The following is a 15985-nucleotide window of genomic DNA, read 5'->3' as shown; positions in this document are numbered from 1 at the left end:
TGTTTTTTATTATAGAAAAAAAGGAGAATCCTCACCTAGATTTATTACAATGAAATTTAAGAATATCAATAACAAAAAGAAAATTTGCAGACTCCAGAGAGAAACAACAGATTATCCATAGAAGAGCAAGAATCATATCGACATTACACTTTTCAAAATAAACATAGGATACAGGAAGAAAATAATGTTTTTAAATGACTGAAGGAAAAGACTTTGTAACTTGCAGAAACCATTAAACTAAATAGAAAAGCTTTATACACATTTCCCATGAAATCAGCACAGCACCATTACTATTAATATATTACAAAGTCTCCTGGCCAATGCAATAAGAAAAAGATATAAGGGGTATAAGGAAGGGCAGGGCTAAAACTGATTATTTGCAGAATTTGATAATTTTAGGAAAAAAGCAACAGAATAATAAAACTATTAAAATTTACAAGAAAGTTTAGAAATTATCCAGAATGTTCTGGGGATTAATAAAAAAAGAATGTTTAGAAATTAAAAACCATCAGGAGTCTGAGACCAGCCTGGCCAACATGGTGAAACCCTGTCTCTACTAAAAATACAAAAATTAGCTGGGCATGGTGGTACACACCTGTAATCCTAGTTACTTGGGAGGCTGAAGTGGGAGAATAGCTTGAACCTGGGAGGTGGAGGTTGCAGTGAGCCGAGATTGTGCCACTGCACTGCAGTCTGGGCAACAGAGCAAGACTCCATCTCAAAAAAAAAAAAAAAAAAAAAAGAAAAAGAAAGAAATTAAAAACCAATTTTTTGTCTTTAAAATTTTGATTTCTTTTTCATCAAAGGCAAGCTTACATAGAGTGAAATGCGTAGATCTTACATGCATAATTCAATGTGTTTTGATAAATATATACATCACGTAATCACTATCCCAATTAAGATGTAGAATATTTCCAGGACCTGGAAACTTCCTTTGTGTACCATTCAAGTCAATCCTCAACCCCTAACCCCAAGCTGAAGCAGTCACTATTGTGAATTTCTATTATCATAGATTAGTTTGGCCTATTCTTGAACTTCATATAAGTGGAATTAGAGTATGTCTTCTTTTGCATCTGGCTTCTTTCACTCAAGATTTTTCCAAATTCATCCATACTATTGCATGTATCAATAGTTTATTATTGGCTGGGCACGGTGGCTCACACCTGTAATCCTAGCACTTTGGGAGGCTGGGCGAGGTGGATCATTTGAGCTCAGGAGTGCAAGACCACCCTGGGCAACATGGTGAAACCCTGCCTCTACAAAAAATACAAAAATTAGCTGGACATGGTGGCATGTACCTGTAGTCCCAGCTACTTGAATGGCTGAGGTGGGAGGATCACCTGAGTCTCAGAAGTCAAGGCAGCCACCATCCTGCCATTGTACTCCAGCCTGTGTGACAGAATGAGGTTCTGTTTCTGAAAAAAAAAAAAAAAAAAAAAAAAAAGGCTTATTATTATATATTGAGGAGTATTATGTCATTACAGGGATACATCACATTCTGGTTATCCATTCACCTGTTGATGGAGATTTGAGTTAATTTCATTTTTCAGTTATTATGAATAATGCTGCTGGAAATATCCACGTCCAAGCCACCTCCTGGACATTCACTTTCACTCTTCCTGAGTGAATACCTAGGAGTGGAATTGCTGGGTGATAGGGCCGACGTATTATGTTTATTTAATTAATTAATTTATTTATTCATTTTTGAGATGGAGTCTCTCTCTGTCACCCAGGCTGGAGTGCATTGGCACTATCTAGGATCACTGCAACCACCGCCTCCCAGGCTCAAGCGATTCTCCTGCCTTAGCCTCCCGAGTAGCTTGGACTCCAGGTGTGCACCACCGAGCCTGGCTAATTTTTGTATTTTTAGTAGAGACAGGGTTTCACCATGTTGGCCAGGCTGGTCTCGAACTCCTAACCTCAGGTGATCCACCCTCCTCAGCCTCCCAAAGCGCTGGGATTAAGGTGTGAGCCACCGCACCTGTCTCTTTGTTTGTTTCTAATCTGGTTGTCTTTTATTTCTTTGTTTTTGTTTATTAAACTTAAAAATCAATAGTATTTTATGTAATGGTATAAAATAATTCACCATTCGTAATAGGAAAAAAACCCATAATGTATCTAGCAATTCTTGGTTACGAATGTACAAGATATCTATGGAGAAAATTGTTAAATGTTAAAGGATCATCATTAAAGACAATCTGACTTAGCAGTTCTATATTACAAGAGGATAACTTAATATGTCATTTCTCCTCAAATCAATCGAGTGAATTCAATCTTAATGAATTTTTTTGGATTGGATTGGATTGGATTTTTTGAAGAGCAAAAAATTTGTCCTAAAGTATACATGAAAGATTAAATATCCACAAATAGCTAAGTCAGTATTGAAAAAGAAGAGTAAAGAGGAGGAACGTGTTTTATAAGATATGAAGACATATTGCAGAGCTGAGTAATAGAAAGCAGTGTGGGAAGGGTATAAGAACAGATACCAGAGACCAAGAGAACAGAGCAGGATGCTCAAATACAGACCTAAACATATGGAATTATCTAACACGTGGCATCAGGCAGCAATGGGAGACGGCTTAGAAACAAAAGGCATTTTGCTCTGTGAAAGTCACATATTTAGTGCAGCCTACAGTAATTTACAAACCCTGCTATCTAACAATACATGGATCTTCACTGACGGCTGACTAATCCCAGGACACTGCAGCTAGAGGAAAGGTAGGTACATTTTCCCACTGGGGTGAATAGAGAATAACCAATTCTCGAACTTCTCTTTTAGGCTGTGGCATAGCTGAAATACTCAGGGAAGCTTTCTCTCTAACTGTCCAACTATGGCACACATTTTTTTTTAAACAGGAGGTGCTAAAGTCATTGGGATTTCCCCTTTGGTGTTATGTGGCAAGTTACAGCAGAGACAACATTTAAAAACATCGGCCAGGCAAGGTGGCTCATGCCTGTAATCCCAGCACTTTGGGAGGCCAAGACGGGTAGATCACCTGAGATCAGGAGTCTGAGAGTTTCGCTTGGCCAACATGGTGAAATCCCACCTCTACTAAAAATACAAAAATTACCCAGGTGTGGTGGCAGGCGCCTGTAATCCCAGCTACTTGGGAGGCTGAGGCATGAGAATCGCTTGAACCCAGGAGGCTGAAGTTGCAGTGAGCCAAGATAGCACCGTTGCATTCCAGCCTGGGCTACAGAGCGAGACTTTGTCTCAAAAAATAAATAAATAAATAAATAAAATAAAAACATTTAGGTCTCCTGCATACTGATGTCACACAGTCGTAGGAAAGTACTGAACACAGTAACATTTCTTAAACATTTTGGGTACACTCCCAGTTCAGGATCTTTTCACTTGTTTGCTCTGCCTAAACTTCTCTTCTCCCATATATTCTCAGTTTACTCCCTTGCCTCTTCAAGTCTTTACACAAATGGCACATCATTAGAGAGGTCTTCCCTAATGATTCTATTTAAAATTGTAATCCCCTCTATACCTGGGCACCCTCTCATCCCCTTTTCCTGTTTTACTTTTCTCCATACTATAAGCATTTTACTTATTTCTTTTGTTGATTGCCTGTCTTTCTTTCTTTTTCTTTCCTTTCCTCCCTCCTTCCCTTCCTTCCCTTCCTTCCTTCCTTCTGTAGAGATGAGGTTTCACCATGTGGCCAGGTTGGTCCTGACCTTAAGTGGTCCTCCCACCTCAGCCTGGCAAACTGCTGGGATTACAGGTGTGGGCCACCATGCCTGGCCTTACAGTTAGTTCTTGATAAACAACCCAGGAACTGCCTCTTTCCTTTAAAAATTCACTTGTAGCTGCTACTAATCTGAGTATACCCAGGGCAACTTGAATCTACAATTGCAATCCTCAAGCTTGGCCCAAATAAACTCTACTTATATTAATTTTGCCTCATCTTCCTTTTAGGTTGATCGTTTCATGCATGTTTCACTTTGTTCAACCTTTAATTGCTCAAACCAGAGTCTAAAGACAAAAAAAGTTACTGCACGATATTAATTTTCACGTAGCTATTTTCATCTAGCTTGGATTTTTTTTTTTTTTTACATTTTTTGACTGACTTTGACTATTTTCACCTAGCTAGGATTTTTCAGAAGGGACATTCTTTAACTGTGTCTCACAATTCGATTTCCTCAGAGAAATTTCTTGGAGTTTCCCCAGCACAGCTGCTCATCATAGGCTTCATGGACAAAAGCCTCACTATTTATTAGATTATCTTCTTCTGGGTCTTTTTCTTTATGGCAGGTCTAATTTCTTGATGCTGCTGCAGTAGTTCTAGAAATCAAAGAAACAAAGTCAAAAGAGTTGTTTCTTGAGATAGAAGCTGAGATGGAGGTATGTACGGTTAGAAAGGACTACTTATACCCATCAAAGATTATTGTTATTGGAATTATGCCCCATCTCATTTGCCTATTGAACAAAGCAAATAATCTAGAATGGGCAAGACTTAAGACAATTATGATTGGTTACTAAGTGTTCACTTAACTTCCAAATTGGCATATCTTCTGAGTAGATGGATTCAGGGCAACTTCAATTCTATGCTCCTGGGTTGCAATCCTCAAGCTTGGACCAAATAAACTCTCTACTTATATTAATTTTGCCTCAGCTTCTACCTTTTAGGTCAATAGTATTAAGCCTCTTTAAGCGGTCCTGAAGTATTAAGCCTCTTTAAGTGGTTACTGAAGCTGTACTCATCTTTTTTCTCTGTGTTTGTGTGTCATTTTGTATTGTTTCTGTTGCTATATCTTTGAATTTATTAATCTTTTTCTCTGCATTGCTTAATGTGCTAGCAATCCCATCCAAAGAAATTTTTATTTCAAATATTTTTCACCTCCATCCAGAAATTTGATTTGTTTCTTTTCAAAAATCTTTCCAGTTTCTCTCCTATCATGTCTTCCTTTAAATCTTTGAGCATATTCATAACAGGTATTTAAAATCCTTGTCTGTTAATTCCATCATTTTTATCATTTTGGGGTTTGTTTCTATGAACTTCATATTTTCTTACCACTTGGTCTCTCTCTCTCTCTGTCTTTTGAGACAGAGTCTCACCCTGTTACCCAGGCTGGGTTGCGGTGGTGCAATCATAGGTCACTGCAGCCTCGAACTCCTGGGCTCAAGCAATCTTCCCGCCTCAGCGTCCCCAAGTGCTGCGTGTCTCTCAATTTTTGACTGGATGTCTCACATTTTGAATTTAATGTTGTTGAATCCTGGATTTTACTGTAGTCTTTCAGAGAGTATTAGAATTTGTTCTTACAGGTAATTAGGTTACTTACAGAGCAGTTTGATACTTTCAGGGCTTGTTTTAGGCTTTTGAAGAGTCTACAGTAGTTCATGCTCTGGGTCCCGCAGTCTAGGCCAATGGATCTCACTAAGGCATGACACTTTTGTAACCGCCCAAGAGGTTCAACTTGCCTACTGCCTAGACAGAGTCCATTTATCAAGACAGGGGAATTGCAATAAAGAGCAATTCATGCAGAGCTGGCAGTGCAGGAGACCTGAGTTTTATTATTCAAATCAGTCTCCCTGAGCATTTGGGGATCAGAGTTTTTAAGGATAATTTCGTGGGTGAGAAGCCAGTGAGATGGGAGTGGTGACTGGTTGGGTAGGAGATGAAATCATAGGGAGTCGATGCTGTCCTCTTGCACTGAGTCAGTTCCTGGGTGGGGGAGACAAAATCAGATGAGCCAGTTTATCAATCTGGGAGGTGCCAGCTGATCCATCAAGTGCAGGGCCTGCAAAATATCTCAAGCACTGATCTTAGGTTTTACAATAGTGATATTATCCCCAGGAACAATTTGGAGAGGGTTAGAATCTTGTAGCCTTCAGCTGCATGACTCCTAAATCATAATTTCTAATCTTTCAGCTAATTTGCTAGTCCTACAAAAGCAGTCTAGTCTCAAGAAGAGGGTTTATTTTGAGAAAGGGCTATCACCTTTGTTTTAAACTATAAGCTATACACTAAGTTCCTCCCAATGTTAGTTTGGCCTACGCCCAGGAATGAATAAGGATAGCTTGGAGGTTAAAAGCAAGATGGAGCTCGTTAGGTCCGATCTCTTTCACTGTCTCAATGATAATTTTGCAATGGCAGTTTCACTTCTGAGGTTTCTGGTGCATGTTCCATGGTATTCAATAATCTCTTCACTCTGGTTGCTGGGAGCTCAAATGATTCCCAGTTCCGTGTGAGCTCTCATCATTGTTTGGTGTACTGCTCCCCAATAATTGTTCTTTCCCGGCCTTGTGGAGTTTCACGGTTTTTATTCAGTTAAAGATTCAAGGTACTCCTAAGCAGATTTCTGAAACTCTTTTTCCACGTAATTCCCTCCTCTCCAGAATTCTGCCCCACAAATTCCATCCAATTTGGCCTACCCCAATTTCCTCAACTCCAATCCCTGTCTTTTCAACCCAGGAGATCCTAGGTTTCCATATGATTTCCCTTCACCTCACCACAGACTGGAAATGGCCTCTGGGCAAAAGGGCAGGGTGATATACAGCTCCTTTTATTTCTTTTCTCTCAGGTAAAATAGTCCACAGCTGTCTGTTGTCCAATGTCTGAAGAGCTGTCTCCTATATTTTGTTCCGTTTTCTAATTGTTTATAGTGGGACACTAAGTCCCGACCCATTTTCTTTTCTTGCCCATAAGTGGAAGTTTTAGGAAACTCCTTATGGAAAATGTGAATTGTTTTATTATTTTTTATGGTTGAAAACATCTTCCTCTATGATATCTCCCCACTCACCCTAATTTTTTCCTTCTCAGGAAACACTGACGGGAACATACGTTCCGGTGCTACCCTCTAGTGACTGGACTAGATCCTTGCGCAACTTCAACCCGCGCTAGCTCCGCTCACGGCCGGCCTCGCCCCGTCTTCTCACCGGCGCGCCTCCCTCTTGTTTTTCCTCCCTCCCTCTGTGGACTGTGGCGCTGGCGTTCCGCGCACGCCGGCTCACTGCGCCTGCGCGACGTGTGGACGCCACACGCTCCCGGAAGTGGGAGGTGGTCGCTGGAGTTTGTGTGGCCGCCGCCGCGGGAACACGAGCCCGGTAATTTTTCAACGGAGAAAGGCGAGGCTTTCGGGCTCGGCAGAGTGAGAGTGAGCAAGTGTCCGGCTCCAGCAACTCTCCTCTGGCGTGACAGCCGGCATGGAGGATCCACAGAGTAAAGAGCCTGCCGGCGAGGCCGTGGCTCCCGCGCTGCTGGAGTCGCCGCGGCCGGAGGGCGGGGAGGAGCCGCCGCGTCCCAGTCCCGAGGTGAGGAGTCGGCCCGCGTCTGGCTGTCGGCGCCCGCTGCCCCGTCCCCAAAGCGCCCTCGGCACCTCTTTCTTCTCAGGTGTCCCGCAGAAGGTGCAGCTGCGCGCCCTTGGACCCCAGCCCAGCTTCCTAGCACCTCGGTGCCCAGCTTCCTAGCTTTATCCTGGGGTGGGTGTCTTGGAGCCCCCTCAGGGCCGAATCACTCTCTGGGAGAGAGGAAATCGTCAAGACCAGTTCTGTCTACAGTGGGTTAATAGGTTCTAAGAGGGAGTTCTGCTCTAAACTTAATTCTGTGTTCATGGTTGCTGTTGTCACTCCATCTAGCCGTTATGGGTAATTTGCAAGGCTTTATATTTTTAAAATCTCACCATATACCCTAGGTATGTCACTTCATACCTTTTTTTAAAAAACGAAAAAATTTAAAAAGCACCCACCAGCATCCCTCTCTCTGTACCTGTTAAGTGGAGTTTCGTCTTAGCTGCTTTTGCTCATTTACTGGTGTCTCATATAAACATAGTATACGATTGAATGAATAATTTTGACATCTTATAGGTTGAACCTAGTTACAGTGGCAAAGTTGTAGAACTGTCTTAAAACTTATTTAACTAATGTAATTGTTGACTAGCGCTGCGGATTGTAAGTGATTGAATACTAAAATTGATCTTTTCCTAATAATAAACATGTTGAGCACTTCATAAAGTGGGTATTTGCAAGAGGCCTCCAAACTCTTGCTCCTTCCGTCCACGATCAATTTCCATCTGGCAGCTAGAATGAGCTTTTCAATAACATGAATTTGGCTTATTCCCCTCCTTAGTAACTTCGATTTGCTGCTCTGCGGGGTCTGGTGCCTGCCTCGGTTGCTAATTGCATCTCACACAGTTTTTTTCCAGTGCCCCTCGCTTCCTTGTGTTCTTTTACGTTGGAAAGAAGGTCTTGTTAAGAGTCTCTGTATGTTCCTTTTGCCCTGTATGCACTTCCTTTGGATCTTTGCAATTATCTTTCTCCTTCTGAAGTTGTTACTTTCAAAGAGTACTTGCACATCCCTTCTCTTATAAAGAACCACTCTTCCACCTGCCTTCCTCTTCAGCCTGAGATACGTTGTGTCAATCTCATCGTGTAAGTGGTTTTTAAAATAAATTTCGAAGTTTATTTTTAGTAAAAGAAGTGTGTTTGAATGTGCTTCTTTATATTTGAAAGTCTTGACACTTTTACAGCTACTTAAGGCCTAGGTCTCTGTTCCAAATTGGCTTTAGTGACGGTAGTAATTGTTAAAAACTTACTGTTGCGTGCTCTTAATAATGATACTTTTTTTTTTTACAAAAAGCCGGGCATAGTTGCGCTCGCCCATAGTCCCAGCTACTAGGGAGGCTGAGTGGGGAGGATCACCTGAGCCCATGGGTGGAGGCTGCAGTGAGCTCTGATCGTGTCACTGCAGTCCAACCTGGGTGACAGAGTGAGACCGTGTCTCAAAAAATAATAGTAATGATACATTTTTTTTTTTGGAGACGGAGTTTCGTTCTTGTTGCCCAGGCTGGAGTGCAATGGCATGGTCTCAGCTCACTGCAACCTCCACCTCCCGGATTCAAGTGATTCTCCTGCCTAAGCCTCCCTAGTAGCTGGGATTACAGGAACCCCCCACCACACTTGGCTAGTTTTTGTATTTTTAGTAGAGATGGGGTTTCACCATGTTGACCAGGCTGGTCTTGAACTCCTGACCTCAGGTGATCCGCCCACCTCGGCCTCCCAAAGTGCTGGGATTACAGGCAATGAGCCACTGCGCCGGGCCATGATACAGTTTTTTTCAATCTGGAGCAAAGTTTTTTGTTGAATTCAGGTGGTAAATTTCCATTATCTCTAATGCCAGTTGTCTTTGTAAACTAATAGAAGCTATTGCGTATTTATATTTTAATAAGTAGGTTCAGATTTCATCAGAACTCTCCTTTTGGAAGAACGTCAATCAAGAAAAATTCTAAGCTTTTTTTTAGTGTGCAGATGCAGAGGTTTTCCTTTTCTTTTTTTAATAGGTAGTACCTAGATTTTTGGCAACAGAATAATAGCAGCATTTCCAGAACATGTTTTCAAAATGTTCTCTATACAGAAAAAGTTTCATTTGACAAGCAGTTACTTTCTAGCTTACTGTTAAAATGTGTTTTCTTTTATCTTGCAACAACAGATTGTGTTCCTTTAAAAAAATGCTAAAAATCAAGCTCCAGTACCCTTCCCAATACGAAGAGGACAGCAATTATAGAATACCTGTCTTTTTGTAAAAGAAAATTTGTAACTCATCTTTAAGTTCAACAACAGTTTTTTTGTTTTGTTTTGTTTTTTGTTTTTTTTTTTTTTTTTTGAGACGGAGTCTCGCTCTGTCGCCCAGGCTGGAGTGCAGCGGCTCAGTCTCGGCTCACTGCAAGCTCCGCCTCCCGGGTTCACGCCATTCTTTTGCGTCAGCCTCCTGAGTAGCTGAGACTACAGGCGCCCGCCACCACGCCCGGCTAATTTTTTGTATTTTTAGTAAAGACGGGGTTTCACCGTGGTCTCGATCTCCTGACCTCGTGATCCGCCCGCCTCGGCCTCCCAAAGTTCTGGGATTACAGGCGTGAGCCACCCCGCCCAGCCTCAACAACAGTTTTAAAGTAGTTTGCCACAAGATAGTAAACCTCTGTTTGGTATAGAATATTTTCATGGCCACATCCCATAATGTAAAAGCTTGTCTTATTTGAGATAATATAAACCATACATCCACTTCAATTGAACACGTGAATATTGCAAAATGTTACAGTTCTGTGATGGTGAATGTTTCTCTCCATATTGTGGAATCTATCACTTTTCTCATTATATGGTCGGTATTATATGTGACATGTGATAGATGGATGTAGTTACTGGTACGGGTGCTGATGCAAATGTAAGTATGTATTTCGTAAACTAATTTTGTGTTTCTGCAGATTAACAATACAAGTAGTATTGTTTTTAGTATTTTCTTTCTGCTCCTTGGCGGATTGATTTGAGCATCCTTCTTTGTGAACCATCAGTGTAGATGTGAAATTTGGGAGGAGACACTGCTTTCTGAGGATTGGACCTTGGCTGTCTCTAGAACTTCACTGAAGGAAGAGAACTAGAGCTGGACCTAGGAAAGGAAGCAAATTTTTCTTTATGGAAGTCATAATTTATAGCATCTATAGAAGAGGCCTAAGTGTTACTTGTGAATAATTTTTGTAGCTACAGTTTTGGATGGGAATTAACAAGTGAATCAGAAGGAGGATTTATCCAAAGAGAAAATCTACTTAAATTAACTGAGACATCTGTTTTGGTAGAGAAACTGTTACTTAATGTTGACCTACATTTTAACCTGACTAAAGATGAAGTTTAAAATTCAATGTAAATTTAAAGTCAAAAGATAATTTTTTATAAAATTCTGGTCAAGCAGAGCAGTATCTATTGTAAATTTAATATATTGTTGAAAGTGAATCATTGGTCAACTAGCAATACTTTTTTTTTCTTAACATTGTTAACAAGGAACCTCAGTGTGTCTATTCTTTAATTTATGGACAGTTCAGACATTGGAACTGCTGACCTCTTCCTCAAAGGAAATGGGTGAGTCACTCTTGAGTACTCTGGCACCTTACCTAGCATTACATTTCCAGTAAATGTGTGTTGCATTAAATTGAGAGCTTAGAGTAAGAAATAGTTCCTGAACCATCAGGATCAGTTGTAAGTCAGGGACTGTGTCCTCTCTGTGATTATCCTTCCTTGATCTATAATTACAGTTTACATGAGGACAATGTGGTAAATTATAACTGAGGTAACAAGCTTTAATAGGGATTAATAGTAAGTACTAAATATTTTTCAAAATTCTGGAACATAGCTAATATTTGTGATATTGCATGTGGAAAATAACTTATAAATGAATCTTTGGAACTTAACATATTAGTAATTTGAGACTGCCTGTGGAGAAAATAGAATTGAGTCATGTTTTTTCATAACAGATTTTTATTTATGAAAAGATTTATAATTCTGTAGTTCTTCTGGTTAGCGGACATAAGTATAACTTTTGGAAAATGTAGGTTTTGAAATTAAATACATTTCCTTCTTTGAGTACTAGGAAGCTGTGAATTAGATTTGCAGTCCATTTTGTTTTTATGTTGGGCAATTTTTGTTAACTTTGTGAAATGAAGTCAGGTTAAAAATTATCAGAAGTTATTATACATGTATAATGTAAAAGTTCATTTAAAAATGGGTTCATTTGTAAATATTAGCATATTGTTTGTGAAGGGCTTGTTGTATAGCCTGTGATATTAATAGTTAACATTTATTAATAGCTACTGTGGTGTAGGGGCCTGATACACATAATCTCATTTAATCTTTGTAATAATTCTGCCCAAACACTATTTACCATTACCAAATTACCATTTTATAGATAAGGAAATTGAAGATCAGAGGCCAATACGTAGCTATCCAAAGTCATGCTGCTATTTCTAGTAAATAGTCAGCTGGGGCTCTCTATTGAGGTGGTGTTGACTCCCACCACCAGTCCTCTTTTTCCTTAGCTTTGTTTCCTTTGAGGAACCTCATGACTTATAATAGAGCGGGGTCAATTGTATTGGAGACACATCTTCCTTCTTCTTATCCTTTCCTCCCGTTTAGGAGCTGCAGTGAACACTTTTCATTGAACTTGTAGCATGAAGAGGCTTCAGAAGTTTGAAAGTTTGAATCTTTAAATCTGTGATGTTTGTACTAATTATAAACTACATCCTTTTTTTTTTTTTTTTTTGTAGGAAACTCAACAGTGTAGATTTGATGGCCAGGAGACAAAAGGATCCAAGTTCATTACCTCCAGTGCGAGTGACTTTAGTGACCCAGTTTACAAAGAGATTGCTATTACGAATGGCTGTATTAATAGAATGAGTAAGGAAGAACTCAGAGCTAAGCTTTCAGAATTCAAGCTTGAAACCAGGTAATTAAAAATAACTTATAAAATTATAAAAGTAGTACATGCTCATTTTAGAAAATCTTGAAAACATTGAAATATTCGAAATCATCTGTAATCCTACCATAATGACATGACCCTATTAACAATTCAAAAAAACTGTAATTAACATTTTTTATGTGCAACTCTGATTATTTTTGTCTGTCTTCTAGATGATAGGACTGCTGAATCAAAGTCTATGAATATTTTAATGACCTACCGGCAATGTATAGGAGTATCTGTCTTATTATAACAAGTGTGTTTTAAATTTTTTTAGTTGCTCATTTAAATGATGGATAGTTATATTAGTGAGATAGAGTATTTTTCTTTTTTATTTTCTTTTTGCCATTTGTATCTTTCATAAAAAGAGTTTGTTTGAAATCAGGTACAATAAATTAAAAACATCATTCACTTACCAGGAATATTTTTTGTTTTAATTTCTAAAAAATAATGTACAATGATGGTATGCATTATGTTTAACTGTATATTGAGTGAGAAAACAATGCAACTTAGTCAACTGTGTGTGTTAATGAGATATACATATACCTAAGTTTTTAGTAATTTTTTGCGAAACAAATCACTTTACGTTGATTGGGCCTTGGGGCAGGAATGGCTTTTGGAGTCCAGAAAAATACATCGATTTTTGATAAACAGTAGAACTGCCAGGCATCAAGAAAAAAAATTGCCTGGATGAAATAGGTGAAAACTCTTACTTTTTCAAGGCATCTCTGAATCATAATCCTCTTAAAAGTAGTATTCTTCCTCTTTAGAGTTTCACCACTCTTCAGAAGAGCACAAATATATTTATTTCTAGATTGTCTACATCATAATGTATGAAGAAATTTTTGACTCCTATTTCCCCGATTCTTTCTGTTATGAAGGTGCAACATGTAGCCTACAGAAGATTTTCCAAGCAAAATTTTTGTCCTTCCCAGGTGTGAAGATCAGTTGCTTACTCCTGGCTTGCATGGGAGCTAGAGATCTAGATGTATGTTTATACATTTATTCAACAAGCCTGTGTTGAATTCTAAGTACTGCAGTAGGCATTGAAGTTATAAAGGTAAATACAGATATGTTCCCCACTTTGGCAATCTCAGTCTTTTGGGAAAACACACAAAGAAATCATCACAATACAGAGTGGCCAATGCTATATTGGAGGTCTGGCCAGGTACAGCATGAGAATACAGAGGAGAATATTTCTCAGGAATTCAGAAAGATGACATTTGAATTGTGCCAGACAGAAAAGGGAGGGAGAGGGTATTTCAGACAAAAAAACCCAGAAACTTTTCTAATTCCAGTTTGTATGGTTTCTGCAACATAATCTTGCCTTTTCTTCAGCTGTTGTGCAACCAAAGTTATAGAACATAAAAGTGTATTGAGAACATGACTTTTAAAATTTTTTTATTTTTTTGAGACAGAGTCTTGCTCTGTCGCCCAGGCTGGAGTGCAGTGGTGTGATCTCGGCTCACTGCAACCTCCGGACTCCTGGGTTCAAGCAATTCTCGTGCCTCAGCCTCCCGAGTAGCTGGGATTACAGGCATGCAACACCATGCCTGGCTAATTTTTGTATTTTTAGTGGAGATAGGATTTCTCCATGTTTCCCAAGCTGGTCTCGAACTCCAGCTCAAGTGATTCACCCACCTCCCAAAGTGCTGAGATTATAGACGTGAGCCATCTGGCCGGTTGAGGCCATGACTTACAGTATATTTTGTCTGTAGTACACAGTATACCTCAGGAACATTTGACAATGATACTGAAATGATAGGTTGTAGCCAAGTTGGGAAGGAACTCTATGCTGAAGTCTGCATTTTACCTTGTAAGCAGAAGGCGGCCACTGAAGATATTTAAGCAGAAAATTGGCATTAGTGCTCAGCCCTCAAGTAAAGAATGAATCGAAGGGTTGTGGTAATGGAGGCATTTGCCATACTCCACGAAGCTAATGAGAGCCATAGCAGAAAGAATTAAAGAGAATCATATTCTGAATATGTTTCTGAGTTAGAATTGGCAAACATGGTGAGTATTTGGAAGAGCAAAGGAGATGTTAAAGATAGCAGGTTTCTATCCAGAGCAACTAGTTGTATGTTTGTCCTGCCATTAGCTTTGCAGACAACTCGGGTAAATGTAGTCTCTCCGCCTATCACACCTCCCACCCCACAACAACAACAAAAAAAAGTAATCCAAAACTGTCACATGACACAGAGGTCACTCACAGTGCCTTAATATGAAAGAGGTTCAGGATTTTCTCCCTAGGTCTTGATAATTTTGAAAATCTCAAGCAAAGAAACAATATTAAGACATTTCATCTTAAAATAGCTAACTGGTTGATTATTACTATTTTCATGGGTAGGATTTTTTGTAGTTTAGAAAGGAAAATAAAAGACAAAGTTTTTTTTAAATAGTCATTAATCAGTTAACATGATACTTTACTTGGCACTACACATTAATTATAATTTAGATCTTCTTATTTTTACTTCCATTTCATATTTGCAGGCCAACATAGGATTCATGTATGTAACACTGAAGGAAGCCTGAATGCTGGTTGTAACTTAATTTTTTGGAAAAATACATATTGTTTAAAGAATGAAGTCACCTGATCACTGTTATCTGTTAGGATGACCTTTCTCTCCCCCCCACTACTCCATTTGTGGAATGTATATTTTAAAGCTACCTATAATATTGAAATCCCCTAAATCATATTCTACCCATGATAAATTAAGAAACTTATTTCTGGTTAAGAACCTAATAGTATGATAATGCTCCTCTGGACACAGTTTACTTAGAGTGTATTCTAATTGAGTTTTCCTTGTTAGGTAGCCAACAGACATTCACCTTTATATGCTAGGCTCATAATGCTTTCATATTCATATAAATCTTTTGAGTTGACTAACCTACAAAAGCCAAAAGAAAGGAAAGAGATAATACGATATCTTCAACTTAACCCAAATTTTTATATTCTTAAGTTTATATTTTGGCCAGTGGAATAATTTTATATTAATTTCAATGTTTGTATCATATATGTTATCTTAGTATATAAGGCAATATGACTGTGTTGGTAGTATATGCTGACAATGTTTATGGTTTGAAATACCAATATATGTTGGAGAAAATACTGTTATATACTACTAAAATAAAAAATGACTTGTGAAGGAAAATGTTAATGTTGTAATAAACATATTATTTTAATTAATTCTTTGCTAACTTAGCTTTGAGTCTTGCTTTTCTTACATTTATTTTAGCTAGCATTTGCTAAATTACGCTGTGATTGTCATTGTTCAGCCCAGTGTCGGGGGGTAGGAGTTTTGATTCTTGACTGTAGAATTTACCTAAGTGTAACTAGTTGTCTTCTTCTACTTAGAGGAGTAAAGGATGTTCTAAAGAAGAGACTGAAAAACTACTATAAGAAGCAGAAGCTGATGCTGAAAGAGAGCAATTGTGCTGACAGTTATTATGACTACATTTGTATTATTGACTTTGAAGCCACTTGTGAAGAAGGAAACCCACCTGAGTTTGTACATGAAATAATTGAATTTCCGGTTGTTTTACTGAATACGCATACTTTAGAAATAGTAAGTGAATTTTTATATTTTAATTGTATTTCTAGCAGCAACTATTCTGGTGTTTACTGGTTATGTGGAGGTCCTCATTTGCTGTGTAGCCAGAATTAGGCTTCTAAAGTAAGTTTTTTCTTTGCCGTGAACTTTATATCAGCTTGATTAATAGAAAAGCTATAACAAAGCAATTTTAGAGACTACTGCGTTCTTTTT

General features: G+C 38.8%; 1 protein-coding gene across 8 annotated transcripts in view; it reads left to right on the top strand.

The window, feature by feature from the left end:
- The first annotated feature begins 6912 nt into the window (after window positions 1–6912).
- ERI1 (exoribonuclease 1) overlaps window positions 6913–15985 on the top strand; it is a 98042-nt gene continuing 88969 nt past the window's right edge. For 7 of the 8 annotated variants that reach the window (XR_010127148.1, XR_008504105.2, XM_054498160.2 and 4 more), the window contains exons 1-3: window positions 6913–7258; window positions 12031–12209; window positions 15577–15787. Coding sequence is in view for 6 of the 8 variants with exons in the window: in XM_054498160.2 (XP_054354135.1) it covers window positions 7151–7258; window positions 12031–12209; window positions 15577–15787 (498 nt within the window). In the remaining 2 variants the exon portion in view is untranslated. Of the gene's footprint in view, window positions 7259–10807; window positions 10850–12030; window positions 12210–15576; window positions 15788–15985 lie in introns of all 8 variants that reach the window. The other variant, XM_063668512.1, reaches the window with a different exon arrangement.

This window comes from Pongo pygmaeus, chromosome 7 (genome assembly GCF_028885625.2).
Source record: "Pongo pygmaeus isolate AG05252 chromosome 7, NHGRI_mPonPyg2-v2.0_pri, whole genome shotgun sequence".
Lineage (NCBI taxonomy): Eukaryota > Metazoa > Chordata > Mammalia > Primates > Hominidae > Pongo > Pongo pygmaeus.
Note: the sequence above shows the minus strand (reverse complement) of the source record. Positions and strands in the feature narration are given on the sequence as shown.